A 14,319-nucleotide genomic window follows, 5' to 3' on the forward strand; every position below is an offset into this window, starting at 1 on the left:
ATTATATCATTACGATTTCTTTTCCAGATAAAGGGCATGCAATGAATTTTCTGTGACTGCTACAAATAAAACATTATTATCTTGATTTTTTTTCCATTTTCTGTAACTCCAAATCTCTTCTCTGGTTCTTCTGGCAGTATTACACCAAGCAGTGAGGTTGGTTTTCCTCCAGTCTCCCATGAATTTGGGAGTGCAGTATTTCTCTTGCTTACATTCAGGTTTTCCTTTCAGAGAGCTCTAAAGATTGAGAAAGATTATAAATTTGTCACAGATCTTCTATTCCTGCCTTTAATCTGTGTTTTGTGCTTAAACCGCTGCAAGACATTGGGACCGAATCCTGGTGTCCCTGAAATCAACACTATATTTATGTCTGATCTCAGGCAAAGGAGGATTGGCCTTTAGGATCTGCTCAAGAGCTTGGAGTGCAGAAGAGATCATGCTATTCATATAAGAAAGAGGGCATCTGGTGGTTCCTTGATAATAAAATATTTCAAGTGCACTTTAAAATATGCTAACTTTTGTTTATTTTTGGTGGAGAGAAGATAGTTCTGTCTGTCTCATTGCTTAGGTTCAGAGAAATGTATAGTCTTTGTAAAGCTGACCTGTAATTACTTGAGAATTTGATGAAACAATACGGGGATTGTTGTGGGAATGTCTTCAAATGTTAAAAGTCTGTTCTGCAAACTTTGTATCAGGGCCTTCTATGGGGAGACGAATCAATGTTGTTAGGAGATGGTGCTAGTGCATTCACTTTGTTTACTTTGGTTTTCTATGTCTGCCTACCTTCTCAGAAAACTTGCTTGGAGCCAGACTGTAGCAGCCCTCTCTCTGTCTTTTCATAATTGATCAGGGGATGACTGCCTTCCCTGAGGGTTAAGACGTGGCAACTTTTTCTGTTTGCTCAGCATCTCAATGCAGTAGTTCAAACATTGTTCACACCAGCTGGCAGTGTAATGCCATATGCACATCTTGTCAAAGCAACTGTTGTCATGGATACTAGAAACTATCTTAAAAACCAGCTCATTTGAGTCTAATCAAAATAGTACCTTTCTTTATCAGTTGAGAATCTTTATTATTTTAGGGAACATTGATCAAATGGCATTTATTGCAGTATATTCCATCTACAGTGGGTTTTAAAAACATAGATAATAGTGTGATGTATTGTAAAGCTGTAACTGCTATTTACTGAGCTGATTTTTTTAAGGGGGAAAAAATGAGTTCTCCAGGTAGTTTCAGTGGAAATGTTTTGAATAGTTTTTATTTATAAATAAATACTACTTTATAACACTTGACATTTTAAAAATAATTTTATAGGGGAAAAATAATATAGATCAGCATTCTTTGTGTAAGTGGAATGTTTGTTTACATTTCATATGTTTAACTGTATTTTGCTGAGTTGGAATGAAAACGTAAAATAAATGAAAACATCATCTATTTTGATTGGGATACTGTCATCCCTGAGCCTGATCTGGTTGGTTGAGTACTAATTTCTTTGTTCTCTGATTTTCCTAAGAATGCAAATTAAAACCACTCATTTTTATTTGGCATTAAAACTGCACTCTTTTTTTATCAAATGAGAGGTTTCTCCTTGAATTGTAAGTACAAAAAGTGTTTTTAATCTTCAATGAATATCCTTATTAATTCACTTTCAAGATAATCTGATGTTGATTTGTCAAATTTAATTACAGCTTCTGGTAACACTTGAAGTCTACTTGCTTTTACTTCAAATTGTAATATGAAAATGCAAATTGAATGATAATTTGCAAGGGAGTGGGCATTTTAGTTGAACACTCAAAGACAAGTTCCTTGTGGAAATGAGGCTATTGATGCAGTTTATGATTTTTCCTCTTCAAGCACTTCAAACAAATTAACTTTATTTCCTGCAGGATTTCATGTACATCCATAAATTCTAGTGAAGTCCTATATATGTACTTTCAGAATATTTTTTTAATGTTTTAAGTAAAAAAAACCCCTGAAGTCTGAAATCTAGCAAATACAAATCAAATAGGAGGAGATTATGTTTGTTCAATTGGACTTTTACCTAACATTAGCAATGAGTAACTCATTTCTTTCTAGGAACTGGTTGAATTTATTTGCCTTTTTCTTTTTTCTTTTTTTTTTTTTTTTTTACTTTTAGGCACTCCAGGCAGCAAGACAGCTGCTTTTACAGCAACAGACAAGTGGACTGAAGTCTCCTAAGGGCAGTGAGAAACAGAGACCGCTGCAGGTTAGTAAAGAATCCTTGCTTTTTGGGCCTTAATCTCAGGGAAGAGTGCTTGCTCACACGTAAGGGATGTGTGCCAATTCCTGTAATCTTAATAGCATGCATGTGCTTATTCATATACTGGAGGTTACAGGCTTCTTGCTGCTGACTTCACAGAAAAAATCCACTATAGGTTACAAAGGCCTTTTGTGACTACAGATGCTTAAAAGGTCTAAGACTCAGTTCAGTTGCTTTGGTATACATTAATTCTTTATAGGCACATAATGAAGTTGGTATGGGATTTTTATACATACAGAGATTAAATTGTAAAAATGTGTTAAGAATAAGAGTAAAACATTATCTGGGGAGAAAAAAAACCCGAAATAGTTCCTTGGTGCTGTATCTAGGTAGCAAACAGAGAAGTGCTCAGAAACTTAAAAACACAACTACATGAAATTATGAAGGAGCTGCTTCTGCCATTTTAGAAAAAAATATATGTCATTAAGTTTCACACTAAGATGTTGTTGGGCTTCAGATTGTGTTCACAATAGAATAGAAGGTCTGTTACTGAATAGATATTTTAAATGCAAAATATAAAGTAAAAATAGAAAGAGAGTTTTAGTCTGGGAAAATTTTATGTGAGTGAGTCTTTTTTGTGGTATTAACTTGTTTTTTCCTTATTCAGAGTTCCATATGAAGTTGCATTGTGCTGGCAAAACTTGTTCTCTCTTGCATGTAGACCAAATATGAGTGTTTCACTGCTGAATTATATTTTGTTACAGACAGTTCTATTTTGTTCAGAAAATTAAAAAAGCATCCTATCATTCTCTTCCTCACATCTATTTTTCTGGGTGTGCCTTTATTCTCTTGGGTCTTCCCCTGTTTTCTGATGAAGTAGGATTTTTTTATCTCATTTTTAGTTTTAGTCGTGCATAATGGAGGACCCCAGGCACTAGAATTTATCTTTTTCTCCACCAGGGAGATGTTGAGAAATTCGTTCACTTGTGCAGTTTTTGTGTGTTATTCATATTGTCTCCTTTTCTTTGTAAAACTTGGTGAAGCAATGTTGGTCACAACAAACAGTTCCACATTCCTGATCAGCTTTCTTCAAATATACTTCTAAAGCTGTATTTATTTGCTCAGAACCAAACAAGAACTTAGGAATATGACTAAAGAAAGTGGAAAAAAGGAAAACATCTCATGTTGGCATCCTGCTATGCTGTAGTTTTAGTCCAGTCCAGAGACTGAGTCCTGGGACCTTCTCAGCTTTCCATTCTTCACCATTGACTTTGCTTCATATCAAATATCTTCTACATTAAAGGCATACAAGAAGAGTAGCCATAAAATCAGAAGCTTATGAGCCACATAGTTTTTTAAAGTTTTTAGAACCAGAATTGGTGATTTTGAATTGCTTGAATAGAGGAAATGATTGATTTAATAAATACTGTGAAAGTAGTTCAGAACACCTCCTTGTTCTGAAAGATAACATTGACTGTCCCAGAAGTGTACAAGATCCATCTTGCCCTATGTCCTGTCTCTAAACTAGATTACACAAAACACTAAGGAAAGTATATGAAACAGGCAAAAATACTGATATTTTCCCAATATATATTTCCCAGTGATCTTACTTGAATCCTATACCTTGTAAACCAAAGCAGTTCAGGAGCTACAGACTTCTCTGTTCACATTCTCCATCCATTCTTAAACCTTGTTTTCAAGGCTAAAGAAGTCTGAGGGTGCACTGTTTGTGGTAAGCGCTGATGAAAGGATAGAAAACCATGTTTGGAAACAAAAGGCAACCATACACAGGACCCAGAGGATGATGAGATGAGGAGAGGGAGTCTTATGCTTTCATGCTCCCAAAGCACTAACCTTGGCCTGATGCCTTTAAATGCCATGGGTTGGTATGTTGCAGAGTTGTGCTGCATCAGTTTCCCAGGAGGAGTCAGCATCTCATGAGTCACACTTGTGAGGCAGGAAGAAGAAAATTAAGCAAATAATTTTATTTTCAGAATTGTTACATGCTCTCTAAAGCCTAGATTACTGCTCATGTTTCCAAATTATTCTATTATCAGCGTGTACACATCGCCCCTTATTGGCCTTGAACACTTCATTTGGTTCATTTTTAAAGGAGAGGGAAAATGGAATTTGCTCCCAGACTTTGGTTTATGTATCAAATACCATGTAAATTCAGGTATGAGCACAAACTCCATTTTAATTTTGTTATTTAGTGAAAAAGATGTTTTGAAAATGCGTCCTTGGAGCACTTGTATTTCTGTCTTTTACTGTTCATTATTCATTATGTAATGGAAATTCATGTTTTGAGCATGTTTCCTGTTTGACCAAATACTGTAATATGGGTCATGAAGTTGTACAGTATTGTTGATTTACTATGCCAAATTTAATGGCAGCTTTAGCCAAAATCTTCTAGCAGTAGGAATTGCTAAATGTGTATAAAGATTATAAGACAAAAATAGAGGTTTATAAGGCAAAAATACTTGTACTTGTGTTCATGCTTAAGAAAACAGACATCTCCCAGTATTTTATAATACTTTAAAATTAGTGTGTATCTAATTTCCTCTATTTCAGAGCAATTTACTAGTCTGGCAACTGGAGATATGTTAGAACAGATTTATAAATCTAGTAAAAATGTAATAGAACTTTTAAAACTAACTCACACATCTACTGGCAAATTTGGGTATTAGGTAAGCCTTGCCATTGCATCTCTTGTGCCCTGTATTTTGATGTAAACCACTCTATTGTTCCACATTCCAAAGAGGGAAAAAAACACAGTACTTATTTTAGTGGCCGTCTTTTTCTGGGGGGGAAGTAGCATATGGGCTTTTATGTATGTTGTCTCTGTTATTCCATAATGCGTCAAGTATTTTAGTGACTTACAGCACCTACTAGCTAATCAGCAAGTTGAAAGCTGATTGAAGAAACCTTCAAATTTGTGTCCTCAACTTTGCAAAAAAAGGGTGTTGGGTAAGTCGTCATGTTCTACTGTGCTTTACGGAGGGGATGGTTTTAGGGGAACTGCTGAGATTTTGCTAGAATAATTTAAGTGTCTTTTGTGTTCTCATGGAAAACCTTTATAAATTTACTGCTAACTATGTGATCTGTTTTAAAAGTGGAATGTTGTACTGGAAAATGTTTTTGTTTTAGTTTCTGTTGCAGAAGTTACCCTTATCTAGTAGTTATCCTACATATTCAGGGACAGGAGGTTTATATTTAGGTTGTGAGTTAACAGAATACCTGCAAAAACTACAGTTTTAAATAGACACTTGTCTTGATCTACTATTACTTTGATTTGCATTTGTCTGGGTTTCACACTGCAGATGGTGTAACCATTAGCATGTCTTATGTGAAACAGAAGAAGAAAAACATCCCTTTTGACAAGCTTGAGTACCAATTTTGGTAGTGATTTTACTTTCATATATAGATATCAGAATAAATGTATTTGAAGCGTGTTTATATATGCCATTCATTACACTGATGCACCAATTGAATGGATCCAATCAGTACATACATTGATTAATGACATATTGCAAAATAGCTACAGAGGGTCTGTGATGAGAGTTGAGGATAATGTTAACCTGCATATGATGAGATAATAGCATTTACTTCTTTACTGTGCATCCAGCAAAAACATTGCAGTACTAAGGTTAAGATTTTTGAAGTACTGTTTTTTGTTTCAGAATATTTTTCTTTCCTGGAGAATCTGTGATAGTGTTAATCCATGGTGAAGTGAACTGATTGCTTTCAAGGATTTCTCTCCTTATCACCAAATTTCCATATTAGGCATAACTGGTAAAATGTCACTTTGGCTCTTAGAACCTGTAGATCATTCTCCTAGAGCAGAAAGTCACTGTCCTTGTGGCCACTGAAGAACCCGGTGTCATCTAGCTTGAATTTTAAAACTGGAAGCTTTATTTTCATGTTACATTTACAGTCCTGAGTGAAACTTGTGGTACTTCAAGAACCTTGCAGAACACAAGCATAACCCAAAGGCAAACACTGTCAATTTTCTGCCATGGAAGGGTGTTTGTGTGCAGCATTGCAAGTATTTCCCTTCCAGGTAGGCAATCTTGATGCTTAAACTAATCTGTCCATGATACACATACTGTTGTTGTCTGCATAGCATAGTGATTTGGACACCTAGTTGTGATTTTACATGTTTGCTCTAAGAGCTATGAAAAGCCTAGTTATTTTTATTCCTTGTAATGCCTCTAGAGCAGTAGCTTATTTTCATACAGTCAGACTTCAATTAGAATAAATAGGTAATTATCTTCTGCCCCATGAATTGGTTAGGTTTTTTTTTCCTTCAGGCTAGGAGATTTGTTCCAACATCGTACTAATGCATTCTGTAAGAGGATGGCATGTCATGAAATCATGACTCCTGGAATCAAAGGGTTAAGCTCAGTGTGTACCAAGCCTGTTGTATAAATATCATGCTGTATGGAGTGTTGAGTTGTTATGGTAAGCTTTGTTTATTTAGCATGAGCACTTCGCTGAAGTGTAATCATTTGGTAAAATTTGGGAAAAGTAAGTATACACTTAAGTTTAATTACTTAATGTTTATTGCATTAGTGCATAGTATCAGAAGGACCTATTACTTTTAAAGATATTGAAAATGCAAAAATTTAGCATGGAAAATATAGGATGAAAAGATATTCATAGTCTCTTTTAACCTACTATCCTTGCTTTACTCTCGTCTAGTTTGGTCATCTCCCTTTGGTTATTGATATGGGTCTGAATTTAAAATTCATTGCACATAACAAATAAGCAAACATATAATTTATATTGTAATTTTTAGTTACTTTTTTAAACATATGTAAGGAGCTGATGAGAGATAAGAAATAGAGAATGTGGAAAAAAAGAAGCGAAACCCACTGCTTTTAAATTATATCCTCTGATTTAACGTACATGGACTTCAACCATGCATGTGTAATGTCAGTAAAAAAATTCCCATTTTAAAAACAGCAGAAAAATTGTTATGGATGTAACTAGAGAGCTTTCTTTGCATTACAGTCAACAAAAATAGAAATAAATCTAACTGTTCTAAAACTGTCTTTCCAAAAACTGTGTGTTACATATTTCTGTTTATCTAACGGATGCTGCTAAGCATAAGAAGTAGGAGGATTTTGTACATGGTAGAAAGCACTGATTTAGAAAGATGCAGATGCTTAATATGGAGTGATAAACAGTCTTTCTCCCTCTTGAGTATAATTCTGGAGGAAATGTGTGGCCTACATATAAGCAAACATTGAGGCTTGGGGTAAATTAAATTTGGAAGATAGCTGCCTGAAAATCATAAGTCCCATTTTCCCTTGTAAGTCTCTTAGGAAGAATATGCAGTTATCCTCTAAGGTGCAGAAATTTGCATCAGTGATACCCACTTTAAAGACACGAGTAACACCAAGAGATGGAGAGAAGGCAAGGAGTTATTTTTAGGTAAGGTGTAGGGGGAAGGGAAAGAAGAAATAACCATATTCAAGCTTACATAGTGTAGAAAACAGGAGTTCCTCTAAGGTAGAGGAATAAATATAATGATAAAGAAAAAAAACTTGGAAGTTTTTTCTTTCATTTACAGTGGAAGTGTCAGTATTACAGACTTACTGGGAAATCTTATTTATATAGATAGTCTGCTCCCAAGACTTATGTCCTGTCTTTGATAGCCTCTTTTATTTGTGAAAACCCATATTTTACATCACATCCCATTCACTGTAAAATCTTTCACTAACAGATTTACTATAAGACACATTTTACTCTTGAAAATTTCCAGTATTAAAAAAGTACATCTATTAAGGAAGTGGCACCAGTTAATACGGTTTCCTTTTTAATTTAAAGTTTATATCAGTCACCTTGAGATGTTATCTTTTATTGTAATTTTCGGGTATATAAAATATTACAGAAGAAGTTATCACATAGTGATATTATGCAAGTCCTGTTTACAGGTGTGGAATATGCAGAATACTAATCAGTAGTATTATGTGATCAGGGATTTCAGGAGGCATTTTAATATTAAACATATGTCTGTGCAGAGTCTGACGTGTCACTCTGTTACTGTGACTGTCCAGCAGTTGTCACCTACATCACTAACACAGCGTTCCTTTCCCCCTTTCTCTCTTGTTGATTCTAGTACTTCTAGAGGACGGGGAGGAAAGGGAGAACACACATTTCTTCACTCAGATTTAGAAAGGCAAACGTTCGGAGAGAATGCCTTGGTCTTTTCATGGCAGCTTTTACATGGCAAACCAGCAGACTCATCTTTCCCTCAAGGTAGAATGTGCAGCCTGTCTGACACAAGGAAATAGTGCTGTGCATGGGATAAGTAGTCTGGATTTTATATAATGAACTATAGGAGTCTCCAAGCACTACTGAGAAGTTTATTTGCCTTGCTTGAGCAGCTTGAAAGCTCTGTCCCCCTAGCCCTCGTGGTGCAACCAGCACACATTGTTGCAACTGCTCTTGTTTGGGCTGTGTGAGTAGTTCCAGCGCGATGCTGGGAAGTGTAGGTTTCCTTGAGCCACTTCTCCAGCCTCTTGCAACAGGTCGGATCAGCCTGATTCTCTTACCAGCTGGCTCATTGCCCAGAAAAGCTTGTGAAGAGCTGAGAGGGAATGTGTGAATGGTTCACTACTCAGTGTGCGGCTCTATTAAAGAGTCTGCTCCTAGGCAGGGCCCTAATTGTGCCAGTTTAGGATCTCACCACTCACACAAGGGTCTCCTGATACTCTTGAATTTGAAAAACACATTAGCGTACGTTGATTTAGCATTTACCAAAGCAGGAAAAGCAACTGAACAAAATATTCTGAGAATGCTCTAGGTGGGTGTAGATTGTTAAAAATTTTTTCTAGTTAATTTATTATTAAGGAAAGTCTCTATGTTTTTTTACAGCCAGAAGGTTTTTCATTTCATCAGGCAATTATAAAAGTCAAGGAAATTTTCTGACAAAATCAAAGCTCTGTGACTAAATAATGAAGGTTCTTCAGCCAATAGTAGCATTTGCAACTTTGCACATGAAAATTCGGTCTCTCTCCATGGCTATTCAAGGCATTCCTTGAGCAGATTACTTCCCATACTTTTCGGATTAATTTTTGATTTGTGAATTGAATTCTTTACTTGACATTTTCTAATTCTTAGAAATTTTGTAGTTTGTGTCATAGTTGTCCAGTTGCTTTGCCGAGCAGGCTGACTTTACTGGGAGTGTAAGGAGCAAGCTAATCAACAGAGATGTTAATTTTAATTTGCCTTCACTTGGGTTGTACATGTGCAAAATTGTAGTAAAAGCTGTTAAAATAATCCAAATGATCATACAGTTCACAGTAATGCTATAGAAGAAAATCGTTACTATGTGTGCTACTGAAAAAGCAGTCATACAGTGCAGTGGAAAAGCATAACAAGCCATCTTGTTGTGAAAGGGGGTTGTCCAGCATTTGCCACTTTGATATTCTAAGTCTTTTTATGCCTTCTTATGCTTCTAATATGATTTTCTTCAGATAAACAGATGAAGGTGTTATGAAAGAGAATTAATGGTAAAAAATTTACTAAACACTACTTCAGTGCTTTACTACTTGATTATGTGAAGCTTTGAAAAGCAATTGTATAATAATATATGTACAAAGGGAACTGTACAATGTGTCAGCAACATCAATATGCTTCAAGGATCTTACCAAGAACCTGAAGTATAAATGAAGAATGAGATTTTCCCCTAAGTGTTCACAGTAAATCCATTTATTCAATAAATATACTCTCAGTCTTATAGGAAAGACAGCCTCCACAATATCAGGAGAATGAATGCAGTAACCCAACATCAGAAAAAAATTATCAAAATCAACTCTGTGCTTGTAAAAGTGATTTCTGAATTGATGCAGCTGTACTATAGTGCACAGATAGCTGTGAGATGGATGCTTGGGAAAAATCAAATTACCAAATCCAATTACCAAATTGAAGTAAAATATTTCCTAATAGAATATGTGGTGTGAAGTCATAGGCAAAACAATGTATGTTTCTGTTTTAAGAATAGGGTAGGATACCATGAAAAGCCTCATGTAGCTAAGGTAAACATGAATGAACTATGAAAAAGAAAGCTTGTCACTATGCAGAGAAGAGAGTTTCTGAAACACTGTTCTGGTAGAAGTGCTGGCACCAATAGCCACCTCCCATACACACTACCTACTTAAGGATACAGCCTGACCAGCTTAGAAAGGGATTTACATGATGTGAATTAGAGTAATTAAGAAAAAAAAACAACTCCGAAAGTATTTTCTAGTCCTGTAGTGTTATGGGATTTGTTTTTGTTGCTGTTTTCTTAAAAAAGGTAAGGAATTGAATTGAAGCCATTAGCAAAATTCTAGGGAAAAGAATAGTGTGCTGATCTCTCAATAAGCATGGTGCACCATATCAACAGATTATTTTAAAGGGATTATAATGCCTTCCTAAAATTATAAAATTTACATTAAATACCTTAAAGAACATGATAGTTTATTATTTTTTTCAAAAGTTAATTTTATTGTCTGTATGGCCTGTTTCATGAATAGAAAACACTGAAGACTAGATAGTAACTGGAATATAGTAAAATACAGGTACCATACTAAGTTCACAATATTTCATCTATTTAAATTCACTTTCAGTGTATGACCATTTTCGTTATTTTAATCCTCACTTGTTAGATTACAACAAAAGATAGTGATTTCTATGAGCCTAATCTAAGTAGCTGTAGCTTTCACATCATTTTATATAGTCTGGATTTTTTCAGGCTGTTAGATACAAAAATGTATTGACTTCATAATTATCAGTAAGACTTGTAAGAAATACCACTGACTTAATAAATATGGGCATTTTTAATAGGAAGACTTTTATTCTAAAACTAATTTGCTTTTCATGGCAAATGAAACAAGAGTCAGAATTTATTTTAAAAAAACCCCGCCAACTTTTAAAATATTTTTTCTTTGAAAAATACCTACTTTCATGATGTTTTAGAGTATTTATAGTGTTGAGGTGGTTGTCTCACACTACCTGAAAATAAAATGAATTAGTCTAACAGCCCACTTATGAGATCATTATTATTGCAACCATTTTAGGGCCTGGCATATAATATGACCCAATAAGTCTCAGAGTCAAGATTAAGAGAGAGGGCTCTTTTCCACATTAAGAAAAGTCATGGTAATTTAGCATATTGCAAAGTAGTTTAGTCTAGGAAAATGTTTTGTTTTGTTCTGGTTTGCGTTTTTTTTCTGAGTGGAGAATACTTGCGTAGAGTTCTTTGAGTGAGTATTCAATCATTGTAATTGGACTGGTGTGGTACAGTTTGTACTGTAATACTAATTTGTACTGTAATATTAATTAGCTACTGTTTCTAGCTAATACCTCTAGAAACAAATACTTATGACTTTGTGTATGATTCTTTAGAATATTTGTAGTTAACAAACATAAGCGCTATTGTATCAGCCTTAATATTTGTAACTAATAGTACCTAAAATACGTCCAGAAATAATACTGTTTTACAGCAGCTGTTAAGACAATTTCCTAATCCTCTGAGATTTTGGTAACATTGTCAAGATAAATTGAAATATGCCAATTGATTATAGGACTTGGACTGTCAATATAAGATATTTATCAAATTGCATTTGATTTTTTGGATTCTTTTTTTTTTTTACTGTAAGTATAGTAAGAGAGTAGTTATAGGAAGTACTTTTTGGAAAGGTTTGAATACAGTAATGGCATCATTTTCAAAATAAGTTCCAGTGTAATGAAAACTCACAAAATTATTTGATAATGCTTTTATTATGTGTAGAATCATTCAGCTTTTTTAAATGAAAACGCTAATTAATTTTACTGATAGCAGAATTTGACCCCTTCTTGTAGTTAAGGTGGGATCTAAACGTGTCAGAGACATTGATACGTGATTTGCACAGAAATTGGTTCTCAGTTAAGCCTCTGTGAATGTCAAAGATTTTAGGATGAACTCATAAACAGAATCATATTTCAGGGAAGAATCCTTGCTGCTTAAGTCACTTTTTTTTGTCTGTAAAACTGTCAACAGAAATTCTAAAAGAACTTTGAAAGCTTTCGTTTTAACTGGCAGATCATTTTATATTGTCCTTGTTTTTCTGTTGGTGATTACACCAAAGCCACAGAGCCTTTAGAACGGTGCCACAAAAATGATGAATAAATTGTTCTTCCTCTTTTCATTCTGGGACGTTTATTGTTGTGATTTTCATTTCATTACATATCAACATTTTAGTGTTATTATTAATTTTCAGTTTGTTTTACATAAGAATAATATCCTTTATTGAATCATTGTTAGTGTGCTTCCTCTGATAGAGAAAAAACAATGAGGAACGTTTTTTATCTAGACACTTGGCCTGACCACCAGTCCACGATCAAACACCCACTGTTTTTAAACTTAAAATGCGGTAGATTTCATCCTCAGTTTTGATCTCATTGTTAGGATGAAACTTTTATTTTATTCTTCTTAGTAGTTATGAAAAGCTTTAGGTTAGAGATTTGGGTCTTCTTGTATTATTAACTGTACACAATTTTAATGTGAGTCAGATACCCAGAGAGCGTACAGTGCATTCGGGCACCACTAGCAGAGTGCAAGGAGGCAAAAGAACTGCAGAGGCCCATGGAGACATGCATCATTGACGTACCTATTGAAGTGGGACTGAACAGCAGGCAACTAGTTTATACTCGTACATCTCTGAGTGTATTTCATGCCCAACTGTGTGAGCACAAGGTGTAGGTATACATTATTTACACTTTTCAGGGAATACCAAAATCCATTGGCTCAAGTTTTGAATAATACTGAGTAAAGGAGAAGGAGATATGATCCATACAGATCCTAAGGTATCTCTGCTCTTTTTTATCCCTCCATCTCTTGTAGTTCATTTTTTGTGTTTTATGCCTGCAGAGTTGCCTTTTAGCTACAGCTACAAGTACTGAGGGTTCACAGGATGTAGTTGTTCTCTTGCAGGTCATGGAGTAAGACATGCAATGAAACTGAAAGGATGATGTAGGTTTTCAAGCAAAATATATCCAAGCTCTGGAACCCATCTCTATGTTTGTCTGTCACTGTGGTTGTTCTCTCTGGGCACTGAGTATTGACCACTGTAAAGGCAGCCCAGTAGGCTAAATTATTATTTGGTTTCATTCCGTGTGCCATTCTTCCGTCTTTTCAAGCACTATCCAGAAGCCAACATATTTTAATTCCTGATGACTTGCTTTTGGCCATCCAAGTGACTTGACTTCCCTCCAAGAACAGTCTGGTTCCACCAGCAAACTTCACATGTTACAAATCATAGTCCATTGGACTTCTCACAACTACTTTTAGTTGTACTTTGAAGGCTAAAAACCCTAAAAGTATCTAACCTTTCCCAGTCCAACCTCTTAAGGAACAATTTGCTTTGTGATACAATACTGACATCAGGATGATGCAGTGTCCATTTGGCTAGCTATGATTACTCTGCATTGTGTTGAAAAGATTGGATTAGTTTGATCACGCTCAAGAAAAATAGTTAATCCCTTAAACAATTTCAAGCTACCTAGCCACTTTATACCACCACAGAGTCAATCAGATGCTCAACGTGTCATGATATGAAAGTGATAAAAAAGAGCTCTTCAAAAAGGGAAAGGTAATACCTCAGTTCCATTAGAAGCACCTATATGGCTCTTCCATTAGTTTGTAGCTGTGTTACTACTTTGACCATACAGGCAGTGAAGCCTAGATCTTTAGATTCTTGATCCTGGATACAGAACTGCTTTGTCTTTCCGGTTGTAAGGGAAAAGGATCTTCCAAATTTTATGTGTTCAGTTCCCATTCAAATAACCTACAGTCAATAAAAAGGAGAAAAAGGCTGCCCTCTGTAGAAGTGAAGGGAGCATTTAAAAAAACCACAACGCAATTCTTAAAGTAGGTTCTGTTCTTTTGATGTCTCAGTCTATCACCTACTATTAAGTTAGTGAAAGCAACCATGAAACACATGTTAGGTATAATTGCTAATTTGAATTTTATTGTGGGGTATAGTCCACATACAACCTTATATAAAATACTGCTATGAAAATAGACAAAATACAAGTCTGTTATTGACTGTCTCCTGTTCTGAAATAAG

At 35.1% G+C, this 14,319-nt stretch overlaps 1 protein-coding gene across 9 annotated transcripts in view; it reads left to right on the plus strand.

Moving 5' to 3' along the window:
* The window catches only part of FOXP2 (forkhead box P2), a 405,788-nt gene that overhangs the window by 285,638 nt on the left and 105,831 nt on the right, over nt 1–14,319 (plus strand). For 7 of the 9 annotated variants that reach the window (XM_027658815.1, XM_027658786.1, XM_027658843.1 and 4 more), the window contains one exon: nt 2,138–2,227. In XM_027658815.1, coding sequence (XP_027514616.1) covers nt 2,138–2,227 — 90 coding nt within the window. Of the gene's footprint in view, nt 1–2,135; nt 2,228–14,319 lie in introns of those variants that run through there. The other 2 variants (XM_027658858.1, XM_027658848.1) reach the window with 2 other exon arrangements.

This window comes from Corapipo altera, unplaced genomic scaffold (genome assembly GCF_003945725.1).
Source record: "Corapipo altera isolate COAL_440 unplaced genomic scaffold, ASM394572v1 1, whole genome shotgun sequence".
Classification (NCBI taxonomy): domain Eukaryota; kingdom Metazoa; phylum Chordata; class Aves; order Passeriformes; family Pipridae; genus Corapipo; species Corapipo altera.